Here is an 18469-nt window from a genome sequence, read left to right as displayed (position 1 = left end):
ACATACTGACTCAACTCTAGCCACTTTAATAATGTAAAAATGTATGTAATAAATGTATCACTAGCCACTTTATATAATGTTTACATACCCTACATTACTCATCTCATATGTATATACTGTACTCTATACCATCTACTGCATCTTGCCATCCTGATGTAATGTATCACTAGCCACCTTAAACAATGCTGCTTTATATGTTTTCATTACCTACATTACTCATCTAATATGTATATACTGTACTCTATACCATCTACTGCATCTTGCCTATGCCGTTCGGCCATCACTCATTCATATATTTTTATGTACATATTCTTATTCATTCCTTTACATTTGTGTTTACAAGGTAGTTGTTGAGAAATTGTTAGGTTAGATTACTTGTTAGATATTACTGCATGGTCGGAACTAGAAGCACAAGCATTTCGCTACACTCGCATTAACACCTGCTAACCATGTGTATGTGACAAATACAATTTGATTTGATTTGACACCAGAGGGGTCCTGAATGCAGACCAGGTGTCGTCTCTGGGTCTGCCAGATGGCCTGCTTGCTGTCAAATGACTCTCGCAGTATTGATTGATGACAGCTAAATTATTCTTGCAGTATTGAATGAGGACAGCTAAATGACTCTTGCAGTATTGAATGAGGACAGCTAAATGACTCTGAGAAATGAGGACAGCTAAAGATCTTGCATATTGAATGAGGACAGCTAAATGACTCTTGCAGTATTGAATGAGGGCAGCTAATGATCTTGCAGTAAAAAATTGCAGTATGAAGAGGAAGCTAAATGACTCTTGCAGTATTGAATGAGGACAGCTAAATGACTCTTGCAGTATTGAATGAGGACAGATAAATGATTCTTGCCGTATTGAATGAGGACAGATAGCTATTACACTTGTAATAAGGTAAAGTCTGCAATATGACTGGCAGTATGGTCGTGTGTGATGTAACATCAGGCCTAGGTATGAATGTATCAGTGGAGGCTCCTCAGAGGAGAAAGGGGAGGACGATCCTCAGTGAAATTCATTTAAAAAAAAAAAAAAAATCTGAAACATTAAAAGAAGAAAAGGATGATGCTACAGTGAAAGGAGAGGAAGAAGCTTTCATAAAGAGAAAGATTTTATAGTGAAAGAACCTTTTGAAATGAAAGAGGAAGAGATCTCAATAAAAGAGGAAGATGACTTTTTCAGAGTGAAAGAGGAGGAAGGAATGGAGGAGCAGACTGAAGATCCGATTAACACCGGTGAGTGTTTATTTAGAAACAGGTGCACAAACTATCCAGTTGTTGAACTAGGCTAATGTTAGCTCTTGATAACTCTTGGCAGCATTCTGTCTTCTCCCTACAGTTCTCAACAGTTACCTTCGCCCACGACTGCGTGATGTGAACTACAATCACGTGCTTTATTTTAACGTTAAGAAAGGTTAATCGCTTGCAATAAGTATTTCGAATCATATATCCCTTATCTTAAATCAGCGAGAAAGAATCCTTCAAATAGAAAATATACACTTTCTGTAGCAGTTACAGATCCATACAGCTACGGTGCCTTCATCCAACTAAATTACACTGTAGCAGTAACAGATCCATACAGCTATGGGGCCTCCATCCTACTAAACTACACTGTAGCAGTTACAGATCCATACAGCTATGGGGCCTCCATCCTACTAAACTACACTAGCAGTTACAGAGCCATACAGCTATGGATCCTCCATCCTACTAAACTACACTGTAGCAGTTACAGATCCATACAGCTATGGGGCCTCCATCCTACTAAACTACACTGTAGCAGTTACAGATCCATACAGCTATGGGGCCTCCATCCTACTAAACTACACTAGCAGTTACAGATCCATACAGCTATGGAGCCTCCATCCTACTAAACTACACTGTAGCAGTTACAGATCCATACAGCTACGGAGCCCCCATCTTACTAAATTACACTGTAGCAGTTACAGATCCATACAGCTACGGAGCCTCCATCCTACTAAACTAAACTACACTGTAGCAGTTACAGATCCATACAGCTATGGAGCCTCCATCCTACTAAACTACACTGTAGCAGTTACAGATCCATACAGCTACGGAGCCTCCATCCTACTAAATTACACTGTAGCAGTTACAGATCCATACAGCTATGGAGCCTCCATCCTACTAAACTACACTAGCAGTTACAGATCCGTACAGCTATGGAGCCTCCATCCTACTAAACTACACTTCAGCTACTCTTCCTGAGTTACGCTTATATACACAGTACCAGTCAAAACTTTGGACACCTACTCATTCAAGGGTTTCTCTTTATTTTTACTATTTTCTACATTGTAAAATAAACTCAGCTAAAAAAGAAACGTCCTCTCCCTGTCAACTGCATTCATTTTCAGCAAACTTAACATGTGTAAATATTTGTATGAACATAACAAGATTCAACAACTGAGACATAAACTGAACAAGTGTGACCACCAGCTACATTAAGTACTGCAGTGCATCTCCTCCTCATGGACTGCACCAGATTTGAGAATTCTTGCTGTGAGATGTTACCCCACTCTTCCACCAAGAAACCTACAAGTTCCCAGACATTTCTGGGGGGAATGGCCCTAGCCCTCACCCTCCGATCCAACAGGTCCCAGACATGCTCAATGGGATTGAGATCCGGGCTCTTCACTGGCCATGGCAGAACACTGATATTCCGGTCTTGCAGGAAATCACGCACAGAACGTGCAGTATATGGCTGGTGGCATTGTCATGCTGGAGGGTCATGTCAGGATGAGCCTGCAGGAAGGGTACCACATGAGGGAGGATGTCTTTCCTGTAACACACAGCGTTGAAATTGCCTGCAATGACAACAAGCTCAGTCCGATGATGCTGTGACACATACTTGGGTAACTCTGTGAAACATTTATTTGGGCTGCAATCTGAGGTGCAGCTAAATGTCATGAACTTATCCTCTGCAGCAGAGGTAACTCTGGGTCTTCCATCCCTGTGGAGGTCCTCATGAGAGCCAGTTTCATCATAACGCTTGATGGTTTTTGCGACTGCACTTGAAGAAACTTTCAAAGTTCTTGAAATTTTCCGCATTGACTGACCTTCACGTCTTAAAGTAATGATGGACTGTCGTTTCACTTTGCTTATTTGAGATGTTCTTGTCATAATATGAACTTGGTCTTTTACCAAATAGGGTTATCTTCTGTGTACCAACCCTACCTTGTCACAACACAACTGATTGGCTCAATTGCATTAAGGAAAGAAATTCCACAAATGAACTTAACAAGGCACACCTGTTAATTGAAATGCATTCCAGGAGACTACCTCGTGAAGCTGGTTGAGAGAATGCCAAGAGTGTGCAAAGCTGTCATCAAGGCAAAGTGTGGCTACATTGAAGAATCTCAAATATAAAAAACAAATGTTGACCTATTTGTGAGTATGATTTAAATATACAATTAGATTTCATGACAAAAACACAAATTCTCAGTCAAAACCATAAGCCAGAACATGTTTTTCCAAAATGAGTAGTGACATGAGTATGTATTCTCTCATGCTCTTTCAGGACCCTTAATTGGGTAAAACTCTTTCACACTGGGAGCAGAGGTGAGGCTACCCTCCTTTTGTGTATCACCTCATGTGTTTTCAGGTACCATAACCGGGTAAAACCATTTCCACACTGAGATCACTGGAAAGGCTTCTCCCCTGTGTGTGTCCTCTCATGACTTTTCAGGCTCCTTAATTGGGTAAAACTCTTTCCACACTGAGAGCATTGGAACGGCTTCTCTCCTGTGTGTATTCTCTCATGTGTTCTCATGTTCCCTATCCGGGTAAAACTCTTTCCACACTGCAAGCATTGGAATGGCTTTTCTCCTGTGTGTATTCTCTTATGCTCTTTCAGTTGCCCTGACCAACTGAAACTCTTTTCACAATGGGAACAGTGGTAAGGCTTTTCCCCTGTGTGTATTCTCTCATGTGATTTCAGGTCCCCTGATCGGGAAAATGTATTTCCACACTGAGAGCATTGGAATGGTTTTTCCCCTGTGTGTTTTCTCCAATGAACTTTCAGTTGTGCTGGCTCGATAAATCTCTTTCCACACTGGAAGCATTGGTAAGGCTTATCTCCTGTGTGTATTTTCTCATGCGATTTTAGGTTCCCTAACCGGGTAAAACTCATTCCACACTGAGAGCAGTTGTAAGACTTCTTCTCTGCATGTGTTCTCTTATGGTTTTTAAGATTCCCTAAATGGTTAAAACTCTTTCCACACTGGGAACAGTGGTGTCGTCTCGCTGGTTCAGACGTCTCCGGTTCCTCTGAGTCAGGTCTGTCTTCTGCCAAAGACAAACAGAGTGGTTAAAACAGGGAGACCTGAATGAAATCTCCACGTACATTTTAGTCATTTAGCGGACGCTCTTATCCAGAGAGACTTACAGTCAAGTGCCCTTTGCATGTGATGCATGTGCTCTATTGTTTACATGACCCATGTATTTTACACTGTGTGGCTTTAAGGGAATAGTATGGTCACTATTCAGAGCAACTTGTTAATGCATCCATCTTAATAGCTAGGTGAGACAACCACAACAGTAAATACAGTTTCCCTCAGTTAGTGCATCCATCTTAAGGTAGCTAGGTGAGACAACCACAACAGTGATAGTAAATACAGTTTCCCTCAGATAGTGCATCCATCTTAAGGTAGCTAGGTGAGACAACCACAACAGTAAATACAGTTTCCCTCAGTTAGTGCATCCATCTTAAGGTAGCTAGGTGAGACAACCACAACAGTGATAGTAAACATGTCTCAGATGGGCTACATATTCACTCATTGGATGGTTTCTCTCATCGAGCAGGTTCTAGAAGTATCTGGACGTTTGGATTGATAAAGAGCTAAAGTCTAGAAAACATACTGATGAAGCTCGTTAAAAAGCTCCAATGTAAAGTAGACTTCTTCATTTTGGAAATACATCTTGGCCTCTCCACGAAGAGCAGGAAGCAGATGACAACTTTCCTGCCATTCTTGACTATGGTGGCACCATTTACCAGAATGCAGCAGATACTACTCTTAAACCTATGGATGCCGTCTACCTAAGTGCCCTTCACTTTATTACAGGTGACAGTATTAATACTCATCACTGCATCCTGTATCAGAAGGTCGGTTGGACCTCACTAAAGTCCCGTATATCTCTTCATTACTCCATTCTTGTTTACAAAGCTCTGCTCCACAAGCTTCCAACATACCTCACTTCCTTGTTGAAATATAACAATATGGAGATACCAAACCCGTTCTTAGGGTTGGTTAACTCTTGAAGTCCCGCTTGTCTCCACAAAGTTTGGTAAATCTGCCTTCAGTTTTAACGCACCACCGTTATGGAATACCTTACAAAACAAATTCCACCTGGATTCCCTGGTGCCGACAGGGCAGTTTAAAACAGTAAATGAAATCCCTGGTGTGCAATTGTTTCAATTGATTATTATAACTTGTTGTAATAACCTGATGGAATGTATTTATAGCTGTCTTGTCGTTATCTTGTTGTTGTTGTTGTTGTTGTTGTTGTTGTATTGATAGGAGTTTTTTTTGTCCTCGGGGCACCATTGTAAATGAGACACTGGTCTCAATTGTTCAACTCCCTGAATAAACAAAAGTTAATGAAACAAAATGTGTGTTTTTAAACATTCTAGCATTAGTATTTACTGGTAGAGATCCTAACATGTCGGAACACTAACACAATAACATAATAATATATATAAATAGCTAATCAGCACAGGTGGCAGCCTATGTCTTCCATAAAAACAAGCGCTGTAAAACATTTTTTTAATATTATTTTCTCGCTGAAATGAAAGCCCCGTTCCTTATGTTTCCAAAACAGAACCCCAAGTGGTTGTATGTTAATGAGCAGAGCATTAAGGCTCTTAACAACACTCCCCAGGTCAGAAGATACTATCATCAACAGGCAGTAGTTAGTGTTTATCCATGGGGCCTAGTCTAGTCATAGATGCTAACTACCTTTAGCGCCTATTAAACATAGCATCTGATTTACCGGTGGAGTGTTGGTTTTGAAAGATTCTTTCTCGCTGATATGATGGGAGTTCTCTATTGTTTCAAAAACCTCTTCACAAGCAATGATTACTGACATTTATAAACCTTAAAATACAGCTCCCGGATTGTAGTTCGGACGGAGCCATCCATGGGCGACGCTAACCGAGAGCTGTAGGGTTCATTACAGGGTTCGATATGACCACCAAAACAGTCGCATTTGCAATCTTTTGACTTGGCAGTTCGACACACATTTTTAAATTGGTCGCAAGGGTGCCAGTGACATTTTACCTGGTCGTGTTCGTTTTTGGATCACCATTTTTTATATTACTGCTTATTCAAACAGTGCAATTGACCAAAAATAAACCAACTTTTGGAAGAGGCAACAACGGTATGGGAATTCCCCTGTGTGTGTGTGTCAGGCTCGACATACTGGGCTGCCTGCCCTCCGGGCCAGTCCATCATCCCCGTCAGGTCCAGTTGGGTCAGTGGAATTGTTTCTTTTTTATCTAGGCTATATAATTTAAAAACAGATGGAATCCCGAATCCGTTCGTTCGTCGATTATTTATCACACGAGCTGCACACAGATAATCTGTCCGACTGAATGAGCGCGCAGCTCTCAAACAGCTGGTTGTTGTGTGGAGCAGCTCTCAAACAGCTGGTTTCTGTGTGGAGCAGCTCTCAAACAGCTGGTTGTTGTGTGGAGCAGCTCTCAAACAGCTGGTTGCTGTGTGGAGCAGCTCTCAAACAGCTGGTTGTTGTGTGGAGCAGCTCTCAAACAGCTGGTTGTTGTGTGGAGCAGCTCTCAAACAGCTGGTTTCTGTGTGGAGCAGCTCTCAAACAGCTGGTTGTTGTGTGGAGCAGCTCTCAAACAGCTGGTTGTTGTGTGGAGCAGCTCTCAAACAGCTGGTTGTTGTGTGGAGCAGCTCTCAAACAGCTGGTTGTTGTGTGGAGCAGCTCTCAAACAGCTGGTTGTTGTGTGGAGCAGCTCGTCCAAACAGCTGGTTGTTGTGTGGAGCAGCTCGTCCAAACAGCTGGTTGTTGTGTGGAGCAGCTCGTCCAAACAGCTGGTTGTTGTGTGGAGCAGCTCGTCCAAACAGCTGGTTGTTGTGTGGAGCAGCTCGTCCAAACAGCTGGTTGTTGTGTGGAGCAGCTCGTCCAAACAGCTGGTTGTTGTGTGGAGCAGCTCGTCCAAACAGCTGGTTGTTGTGTGGAGCAGCTCGTCCAAAGACTGAAAGATGTTTCCAAGTTATGATCTCTACCAGTAAATGCTAAGGCTAGAATGTTAAAAAATAATAATAATTATGATTTACTTTTATAGGGTTATGGTTAGTGTTCCAACATGACCATATGTCCAAGTTACAGTAAGACACCACCTGTGCTAATTAGCTATTTTTATAGGCATAGACCACCGCCTGTGCTAATTAGCTATTTTTGTGATAACAAACCTCCAAACGAACTTCAATGCCATACAACACTCCTTCCGTGGCCTCCAACTGCTGTTAAACGCTAGTAAAACTAAATGCATGCTTTTCAACCGATCGCTGCCCGCACCCGCCCGACTAGCATCACTATTCTGGACGGTTCTGACTTAGAATATGTGGACAACTACAAATACCTAGGTGTCTGGCGAGACTGTAAACTCTCCTTCCAGACTCATATTAAACATCTCAAATCCAAAATTAAATCTAGAATCGTCTTCCTATTTCGCAACAAAGCCTCCTTCAAACATGCTGCCAAACATACCCTCGTAAAACTGACTATCCTACCGATCCTTGACTTCGCCGATGTCATTTACAAAATAGCCTCCAACACTCTACTCAGCAAACTGGATGCAGTCTATCACAGTGCCATCCGTTTTGTCACCAAAGCCCCATATACCACCCACCACTGCGACCTGTATGCTCTCGTCGCCTGGCCCTCGCTACATATTCGTCGCCAGACCCACAGGCTCCAGGTCATCTATAAGTATATGCTAGGTAAAGCTCTGCCTTATCTCAGCTCACTGGTCACCATAACAACACCCACCCGTAGCACGCGCTCCAGCAGGTATATCTCACTGGTCATCCCCAAAGCCAACACCTCCTTTGGCCGCCTTTCCTTCCAGTTCTCTGCTGCCAATGACTGGAACGAATTGCAAAAATCGCTGAAGTTGGAGACTTAGATCTCCCTCACTAACTTTAAGCATCAGCTATCTGAGCAGCTTACCGATCGCTGCAGCTGTACATAGTCCATCTGTAAATAGTCCATCCAACTACCGACCTCATCCCCATATTGTTTCTATTTACTTTTTTGCACACCAGTATTTCTACTTGCACATCATCATCTGCACATCTATCACTCCAGTGTTAATCTGCTAAATTATAATTACTTTGCTACTATGGCCTATTTATTGCCTTACCTCCGTACTCCATTTGCACACACTGTATGTAGGATTTCTTTTTTTTCTATTGCGTTATTGACTGTACGCTTGTTTATTCTATGTGTATTCTATGTATGTAGACTTTCTCTATTGTGTTATTGACTGTATGTTTGTTTATTCCATGTGGAACTCTGTGTTGTTGTTTGTGTCACACTGCTTTGCTTTATCTTGGCCAGGTCGCAGTTGTAAATGAGAACTTGTTCTCAACTGGCCTACTTGGTTAAATAAAGGTGAAATATATATATATATATATATTTTTAATGTACAGTCGTGGCCAAAAGTTTTGAGAATGACACAAATATTAATTTTCACAAAGTTTGCTGCTTCAGTGTCTTTAGATATTTTTGTCAGATGTTACTATGGAATACTGAAGTATAATTACAAGCATTTCATAAGTGTCAAAGGCTTTTATTGACAATTACATGAAGTTGATGCAAAGAGTCAATATTTGCAGTGTTGACCCTTCTTTTTCAAGACCTCTGCCACCCGCCCTGGCATGCTGTCAATTAACTTCTGGGCCACATCCTGACTGATGGCAGTCAATTCTTGCATAATCAATGCTTGGAGTTTGTCAGAATTTGTGGGTTGTTTGTCCACCCGTCTCTTGCGGATTGACCACAAGTTCTCAATGGGATTAAGGTCTGGGATGTTTCCTGGCCATGGACCCAAAATATCAATGTTTTGTTCCCCGAGCCATTTAGTTATCACTTTTTCCTTATGGCAAGGTGCTCCATCATGCTGGAAAAGGCATTGTTCGTTACCAAACTGTTCCTGGATGGTTGGGAGAAGTTGCTCTCGGAGGATGTGTTGGTACCATTCTTTATTCATGGCTGTGTTCTTAGGCAAAATTGTGAGTGAGCCCACTCCCTTGGCTGAAAAGCAACCCCACACATGAATGGTCTCAGGATGCTTTACTGTTGGCATGACACAGGACTGATGGTAGCGCTCACCTTGCCTTCTCCGGACTTTACCCCAGTCCTCAGCAGTCCAATCCCTGTACCTTTTGCAGAATATCAGTCTGTCCCTGATGTTTTTCCTGGAGAGAAGTGGCTTCTTTGCTGCCCTTCTTGACACCAGGCCATCCTCCAAAAGTCTTTGCCTTACTGTGCGTGCAGATGCACTCACACCTGCCTGCTGCCATTCCTGAGCAAGCTCTGTACTGGTGGTGCCCCGATCCCGCAGCTGAATCAACTTTAGGAGACGGTCCTGGCGCTTGCTGGACTTTTTTGGGCGCCCTGAAGCCTTCTTCACAACAATTGAACCGCTCTCCGTGAAGTTCTTGATGATCCGATAAATGGTTGATTTAGGTGCAATCTTACTGGCAGCAATATCCTTGCCTGTGAAGCCCTTTTTGTGCAAAGCAATGATGACGGCACGTGTTTCCTTGCAGGTAACCATGATTGACTGAGGAAGAACAATGATTCCAAGCACCACCCTCCTTTTGAAGCTTCCAGTCTGTTATTCAAACTCAATCAGCATGACAGAGTGATCTCCAGCCTTGTCCTCGTCAACACTCACACCTGTGTTAACGAGAGAATCACTGACATGATGTCAGCTGGTCCTTTTGTGGCAGGGCTGAAATGCAGTGGAAATGTTTTTTTTTTGAGATTCAGTTCATTTGCATGGCAAAGAGAGACTTTGCAATTAATTGCAATTCATCTGATTACTCTTCATAACATTCTGGAGTATATGCAAATTGCCATCATACAAACTGAGGCAGCAAACTTTGTGAAAATTGATATTGTGTCATTCTCAACTTTTGGCCACGACTGTATATACATAGGCCACCACCTGTGCTAATTAGCTATTTTTATATACAGGGCCTTCGGAAAGTATTCAGACCCCTTGACTTTTTTTCACATTTTGTTACGTTACAGCTTTATTCTAAAATTGATTAAATTGCTTTTTTCCCCTCATCAATCTACACACAATACCCCATAATGACAAAGCAAAAACAGGTTTTTAGAAATGTTATCTAATTTATAAAAAAATAAAAAAACTGAAATATAACATTTACATAAGTATTCAGAGCCTTTACTCAGTACTTTGTTGAAACACCTTTGGCATCGATTACAGCCTCGAGTCTTCTTGGGTATGACGCTACAAGCTTGGCACACCTGTATTTGGGGAGTTTCTCCCATTGTTCTCTGCAGATCCTCTCAAGCTGTCAGGTTGGATGGGGAGCGTTGCTGCACACCTATTTTCAGGTCTCTTCAGAGATGTTTGACCGGGTTCAAGTCTGGGCTCTGGTTGGGCCACTCAAGGACATTCAGAGACTTGTCCTGAAGCCACTTCTGCGTTGTCTTGGCTGTGTGATTAGGGTCGTTGTCCTGTTGGAAGGGGAACCTTCGCCCCAGTATGAGGTCCTGAAAGCTCTGGAGAAGGTTTTCATCAAGGATCTCTCTGTACTTTGCTCCATTTATCTTTCCCTTGATCCTGACTAGTCTCCCAGTCCTTGCCGCTTAAAAACATCCCCACAGCATGATGCTGACACCGCCATGCTTCACCGTAGGGATGATGCCTGGTTTCTTGTTTCTCATGGTCAGAGTCAGAGTCATTAGGTGCCTTTTGGCAAACTCCAAGCGGGCTGTCATGTGCCTTTTACTGAGGAGTGGCTTCCGTCTGGCCACTCTACCATAAAGGCCTGATTGGTGGAGTGCTGCACTGATGGTTGTACTTCTGGAAGGATCTCCCATCTCCACAGAGGAACTCTGGAGCTCTGTCAGAGTGACCATCAGGTACTTGGTCACCTCCCTGACCAAGGCCCTTCTCCCATGATTGCTCAGTTTGTCCGGACAGCCAGCTCTAGGAAGAGTCTTGTTTGTTTCAAACTTCTTCCATTTAAGAATGATGGAGGCCACTGGGTTCTTAGGGACATTCAATGCTACAGAAATGTTTTGGTACCCTTCCCCAGATCTGTGCCTCGACACAGTCCTGTCTCAGACCTCTACGGACAATTCCTTCGACCTCATAGCTTGTTTTTTGCTCTGACATGCACTGTCAACTGTGGGACCTTATATAGACAGGTGTGTGCCTTTACAAATCATGTCCAATCAATTGAATTTACCACAGGTGGACTCCAAGTTGTAGAAACATCTCAAGGATGATCAATGGAAACAGGATGCACCTGAGCTCAATTTCTAGTCTCATAGCGAAGGGTCTGAATACTTATGTAAATAAGGTATTTCAGTTTTCTAAAAAGCTGTTTTTGCTTTGCCATTATGGGGTATTGTTAGGTCAGCAGCATACCACCCTGCATCCCACTGCTGGCTGCTTCTGAAGCTAAGCAGGGTTGGTCCTGGTTGATCCCTGGAAGGGAGACCAGATGCTGCTGGAAGTGGTGTTGGAGGGCCAGTAGGAGGCACCATTTCCTCTGGTCTAAAAAATATCCCAATGCCCCAGGGCAGTGATTTGGGGCATTGCCCTGTGTAGGGTGCAGTCTTATGGATGGGATGTTAAACGGGTGTCCTGACTCTCTGTGGTCACTAAAGATCCAATTGCACTTATAATAAGGGTAGGGGTGTTAACCCCAGTGTCCTGGCTGAATTCCCAATCTGGCCCTCATACCATCAAGGTCACCTAATCATCCCCAGTTTACAATTGGCTCATACATCCCTCCTGTAACTATTCCCCAGGTTGTTGCTGTTAATGAGAATGTGTTCTCACTCAATTTACCTGGTAAAATAAAGGGTTAAATAAAAAAGATGGCTGAGGATCTTGTATTTTTTTAATCAATTTTAGAATAAGGCTGTAATGTACAGAAAAAGTGGAAAAAGTCAAAGGGTCTGAATACTTTCCAAAGGCACTGTATGTTACCCCTTGGCAGAGTTCTTAGAAAGCACAGCATTGATTTTCGCTGCTTCGCAGACGATACACATCTTTACATTTCTGTGTGACCAGAAGATTTTAGCTCCACAGATAAATTATTAGCCTGTATCACTAGATTTAAATACTTGGATGGCTCACAACTTCCTCCTGCTAAATCAAGACAAGACCAAAGTACTTATTGTTGGAGTCAAAGCAGAGAGAGAAATTCTGGCCACACATTTTCATTCACGGGCAATAACGATAAAACACCAGGTAAAAAAAACCTAGGTGTTATTTTAGATTCTGAACTAAATTTCTTTTCACACATTTAGAATGTGACAAAAGCTTTTTACCAACTGAGGAACATGTTCGGCCGTTTTTCTCTCAGGCTGTTACAGAGAGACTCATCCATGCTTTTATTACAAGCAGGCTTGACTACTGGAATGCTCTCATGTCTGGTCTACCCAAGAAAGCTATTGGTCAACTGAAAAACATACAGAATGCTGCATCACGGGATCGGACCAAGACCAGACAGAGAACATACGCTACACTGGTTTTAAGGTCTCTGCACTGTAGGTAGCCTAGTGGTTAGAGCGTTGGACTTGTAACCGGAAGGTTGCAAGATCGAATCCCCGAGCTGACAAGGTAAAAATCTTTCGTTCTGCCCCTGAACTGTTTCTAGGCCGTCATTGAAAATAAGAATTTGTTCTTAACTGACTTGCCTAGTTAAATAAAGTTAAAATGAAATTAAAAAATAAATACATTTAACTAAAGGCTACCTCTCCATGCCTCTTGGTCCTATGCTTTGGGATAGTGAAAAGGCCAGAGGACCTGAGGGACCTACTGGGTACATCACTTAAAAGCATGTCTGACATGTATTGAGGTGCACAATCGTGGATTGATTTAAAAACCAATAGAATAATTTTTTTATTAATTCTAAAACTCACAGGCTGTGAGGTCCTCTGGCCTTTTAACTATCCAAAAGCCTAGGACCAAGAGGCATGGAGAGGTAGCCTTCAGTTAATTGTATTTATTTCTTAATTTCATTTTAACTTTATTTAACTAGGCAAGTCAGTTAAGAACAAATTCTTATTTTCAATGACGGCCTAGAAACAGTGCCTTGTTCAGGGGCAGAACGACAGATTTTTACCTTGTCAGCTCGGGGATTCAATCTAGCAACCTTCCGGTTACGAGTCCAATACTCTAACCACTAGGCTACCTGCCGCCCCAGCAGGTAGCCTAATATTCCCCCAGCCTCTGGAATAGCCTGCCAGAGAACCTGAGGGGGGCTGAAACGGTGGACATATTTAAAAGAGATCTTACAACACCGTTAGGGCAGTGCTTTTCCTCAGGTTGCTTTTTACACAGTTTTATTGTTATTCTTCAGTTTTTTTTATCATATGTGTTGTGTGGTAAAGGTTTCAGTTTGTATTGTTGTTCTTCAGTTTTTTTTATCATATGTGTTGTGTGGTAAAGGTTTCAGTTTGTATTGTTGTTCTTCAGTTTTTTTTATCATATGTGTTGTGTGGTAAAGGTTTCAGTTTGTATTGTTGTTCTTCAGTTTTTTTTATCATATGTGTTGTGTGGTAAAGGTTTCAGTTTGTATTGTTGTTCTTTAATTGTATATCCCCTTATGTGTTTTGTAGTAAATATTCCAGTTTTATTTTCATTGTTTTTATTTATTTACTTCCTGTGAAAGACATTGCTTTGCATTCCATGTCTGAAATGTGCTGTATAAATAAAGCTTGATTTGAATATTTAGCAGGCTCCGAACACCTGTGTGTAAGCTGGCTGGGGAGGAAGTTAAGTTCATCAATTGGAGCCATACACAGTGTTTGGGTCCGTGCAAAACTGCTACAGTAAGTCTCTTTTCTATTTCAAAGAATCTTTGTCGCTGACATGAACTATAACGGGCATATCAGCATGTTTCTAAAACTGTTGGAACACAGCGTCGGAATTGTAGTTTACTTGGAGCCAAATGTGGGTGAACGTAATATCTGAAAACCCTACATACATAGAAGGGTTTTTGAGAGCTAGGCTTAAATATTATTCATGTAAAAGTCCATGTACCAATCGCAGATTGGCCCTTTAACAATTCCTATAGTATGGACAACCTATTCATGTGTAGACAGTGCGGAGTCTATGCCTGTTTTTAAGACAATACTCACTGGTGTTAATCAGATCTTCAGTCTCCTCTTCCTCTCCTTCCTCCTCTTTCACTCCCAAAACATCTTCCTCCTTTACCTTCATTGAGATATCGTCCTCTTCCTCTCTAAAAGGTCCTTCCTCTTTTTTCACTATAACAGCCTCCTCTTCCTCCTTTTTCATTATCAAAGCTTCTACCTCCTCTTCCACTGTGACAGCCTCTATCCCCTCTTCCTCTACAGAAGGTTCTTTCTCTTGTTTCACTATAACAGCCTCCTCCTCTGGAACATCCTCTTTTTCTTTCAATGTGATAGCCTCCTCTTCTATTCTGAATGCTTCTACCCCCTCCTCTTCCTCTTTCACTCCAAAAGGTTCTTTCTCTTTTTTCACTATAACAACCTCCTCTTCCTCCTTTTTCATTCTGAATGCTTCTACCTCCTCCTCTTCCACCATGACAGCCTCTATCCCCTCTTCCTCTTTCACTACAAACTGTTTTTTCTCTTCTTTCACATCCTCCTCTTCTTCTTTCAATGTGATAGCCTCCTCTTCCTCCTGTTTTATTCTGAAAGCTTCTTCCTCTTCTTTCACTGTAATATTCTCCTCTTCTTCTTTTACGACAATGTTCAGCTCCAGAGCTTCTTTCTCCGTCCAGCAGACCTCCTCTTCTTTAGCAAGGGGAGAGTAGCTTAGTGAGCTCATGGTGAGGGACGTTAGCTAGCTAGTTAGCATTAGCAACTAGCCTAGCGCTAGGCTCAGAATCAAATCAATCTAAACAAATTCGTAAATTGAACAAGTACATTAAGTTAACTACTATATACGTAAAAATCATTGTGTCTAAAACACCGATTAATATACCCAAAATAGTCAAAGTAGCTTCAATTATTCGGTTTAATGTCGGCTAGCAAGCTACCGATGTGGCTGCTTCAGTAGTCGACAGCGGTACCGTCCACTAGATTATACGTCACGCAAGAAGAATCACCTGAAATACTCACATCGCCATCTGCTGACTGGAGTGGGCAACACAATTATCAACTACATCAAATTACATCTTATTTGTCACATGCGCCGAATACAACAGGTGTAGACCTTACCGTGAAACGCTTACTCACAAGCCCTTAACCAACAATCTCCTTATTTTACTAGGAAAAAATGTAATACACAAATCAACATGATGAAAAAGGGTATTTATTTTACTGATTTGGAAAATGATTTAGAATCATTCAAACGTATGCAAAACAAAATGTCCCAAATTTATTGGCTACATGTCTGTGTTTGATATGCGGATTTGTTATTATTTTTCCTCTTTGTAATTTTGTATTTATGTAATCCCTCTGGCTGTTCCGTGTTGTATATTACTGTTGTTTATTAAATATATATATATACTACCAGTCAAAAGTTTTAGAACACCGACTCATTCAAGGGTTTTTCTTTTTTACAGTTTTCTACATTGTAGAAACATTGTTCAACAAATCTAAATCTATTTTATATTTGAGATTCTTCAAATAGACACCCTTTGCCTTGATGACAGCTTTTCACACTCTTGGCATTCTGTCAAACAGCTTCACCTGGAATTATTTTCCAACAGTCTTGAAGGAATATGCTAAATAAAGGTAAATATGCTGAGCACTTGTTGGCTGCTTTTCCTTCACACTGTGATCCAACTCATCCCAAACCATCTCAATTTGGTTGAGGTCGGGGAATTGTGGAGGCCAGGTCGTCTGATGCAGCACTCTATCACTCTCCTTCTTGGTAAAATAGCCCTTACACAGCCTGGAGGTGTTTTGGGTCATTGTCCTGTTGAAAAACAAATGATAGTCCCACTAAGCCTAAACCAGACGGGATGGCGTACCACTGCACAATGCTGTGGACGCCATGCTGGTTAAGTGTGCCTTGAATTCTAAATAAATCACTGACAGTGTCACCAGCAAAGCACCCCAACCCCATAACACCTCCTCCTCCATTCTTTACAGTGGGAAATACACATGCAGAGATCATCCGTTCACCCACACCGCGTCTCACAAAGACACGGCGGTTGGAACCAAATATCTCCAATTTGGACTCCAGACCAAAGGACACCGGTCTAATGTCCATTGCCCGTGTTTCTTGGCCCAAGCAAGTCTCTTCTTATTATTGCTGTCTTTTAGTAGTGGTTTCTTTGCAGCAATTCAACCATGATGGCCTGATTTACACGGTCACCTCTGAACAGTTGATGTCGAGATGTGTCTGTTACTTGAACTTTGTGAAGCATTTATTTGGGCTGCAATTTCTGAGGCTGGTAACTCTGGGTCTTCCATTCCTGTGGCGGTCCTCATGAGAGACAGTTTCATCATAGCGCCTGATGGTTTTTGCGACTGCACTTGAAGAAACTTTCAAAGTTCTTGACATTATCCAGATTGACTGACCTTCATATCTTAAAGTAATGATGGACTGTCATTTCTCTTTGCTTATTTGAGTTGTTCTTGCCATAATATGGACTTTTACCAAATAGGGCATCTTCTGTATACCCCCCTACTGTGTCACAACACAACTGATTGGCTCAAACGCATTAAGGAAAGAAATTCCACAAATTAACTTTGAAGAAGTCACACCTGTTAATTGAAATGTATTCCAGGTGACTACCTCATTAAGCTGGTTGAGAGAATGCCAAAAATGTGCAAAGCTGTCATCAAGGCAAAGGGTGGCTACTTTGAAGAATCTCAAATATAAAACATATTTTGATTTGTGTAACACTTTTTTTGGTTACTACATGATTCCATATGTGTTATTTCATTGTTTTGATGTCTTCACTATTATACAATGTAGAAAATAGTAAAAATAAAGAAAAATCCCTTGAATGAGTAGGTGTGTGCAAACCTTTGACCGGTAGTGTATATAAGTGTAACGGGAAGAGTGGCTTTGGTGTAGTTTAGAAGGATGGAGGCTCCATAGCTGTATGGATCTGTAACTGCTACAGTGTAGTTTAGTAGGATGGAGGCTCCATAGCTGTATGGATCTGTAACTGCTACAGTGTAGTTTAGTAGGATGGAGGCTCCATAGCTGTATGGATCTGTAACTGCTACAGTGTAGTTTAGTAGGGTGGGGGCCCCATAGCTGTATGGATCTGTAACTGCTACAGTGTAGTTTAGTAGGATGGAGGCTCCGTAGCTGTATGGATCTGTAACTGCTACAGTGTAGTTTAGTAGGATGGAGGCCCCATAGCTGTATGGATCTGTAACTGCTAGTGTAGTTTAGTAGGATGGAGGCTCCATAGCTGTATGGATCTGTAACTGCTACAGTGTAGTTTAGTAGGATGGAGGCTCCATTGCTGTATGGATCTGTAACTGCTACAGTGTAGTTTAGTAGGATGGAGGCTCCATAGCTGTATGGATCTGTAACTGCTACAGTGTAGTTTAGTAGGATGGAGGCTTCATAGCTGTATGGATCTGTAACTGCTACAGTGTAGTTTAGTAGGATGGAGGCTCCATAGCTGTATGGATCTGTAACTGCTACAGTGTAGTTTAGTAGGATGGAGGCCCCATAGCTGTATGGATCTGTAACTGCTAGTGTAGTTTAGTAGGATGGAGGCTTCATAGCTGTATGGATCTGTAACTGCTACAGTGTAATTTAGTAGGATGGAGGCACCATAGCTGTATGGATCTGTAACTGCTACAGTGTAATTTAGTAGGATGGAGGCCCCATAGCTGTATGGATCTGTAACTGCTAGTGTAGTTTAGTAGGATGGAGGCTCCATAGCTGTATGGATCTGTAACTGCTACAGTGTAATTTAGTTGGATGGAGGCACCATGGCTGTATGGATCTGTAACTGCTACAGTGTAGTTTAGTAGGATGGAGGCTTCATAGCTGTATGGATCTGTAACTGCTACAGTGTAATTTAGTTGGATGAAGGCACCGTAGCTGTATGGATCTGTAACTGCTACAGAAAGTGTATATTTTCTATTTGAAGGATTCTTTCTCGCTGATTTAAGATAAGGGATATATGATTCGAAATACTTATTGCAAGCGATTAACCTTTCTTAACGTTAAAATACAGCACGTGATTGTAGTTCACATCACGCAGTCGTGGGCGAAGGTAACTGTTGAGAACTGTAGGG

General features: G+C 41.8%; 2 protein-coding genes across 3 annotated transcripts in view; one reads left to right on the top strand and one right to left on the bottom strand.

Annotated features, from left to right (window-relative positions):
• Positions 1–18469, top strand: part of LOC106593835 (zinc finger protein 883-like) — a 262127-nt gene that overhangs the window by 89592 nt on the left and 154066 nt on the right. The window lies entirely within an intron of this gene.
• Positions 3402–15320, bottom strand: LOC106591074 (zinc finger protein 771-like). Its single transcript, XM_014182265.2, has 2 exons — positions 14402–15320; positions 3402–4303 (listed from the first exon to the last, which is right to left on the bottom strand). Exons 1-2 carry the CDS (start codon positions 15075–15077, stop codon positions 3657–3659), a joined length of 1323 nt encoding a protein of 440 aa, XP_014037740.2. The 5' UTR covers positions 15078–15320; the 3' UTR covers positions 3402–3656.

This window comes from Salmo salar, chromosome ssa12 (assembly GCF_905237065.1).
Source record: "Salmo salar chromosome ssa12, Ssal_v3.1, whole genome shotgun sequence".
Taxonomy (NCBI): Eukaryota; Metazoa; Chordata; class Actinopteri; order Salmoniformes; family Salmonidae; genus Salmo; species Salmo salar.
The sequence above is the reverse complement of the archived record's forward strand: the minus strand, read 5'-3'. Positions and strand labels throughout refer to the sequence as shown.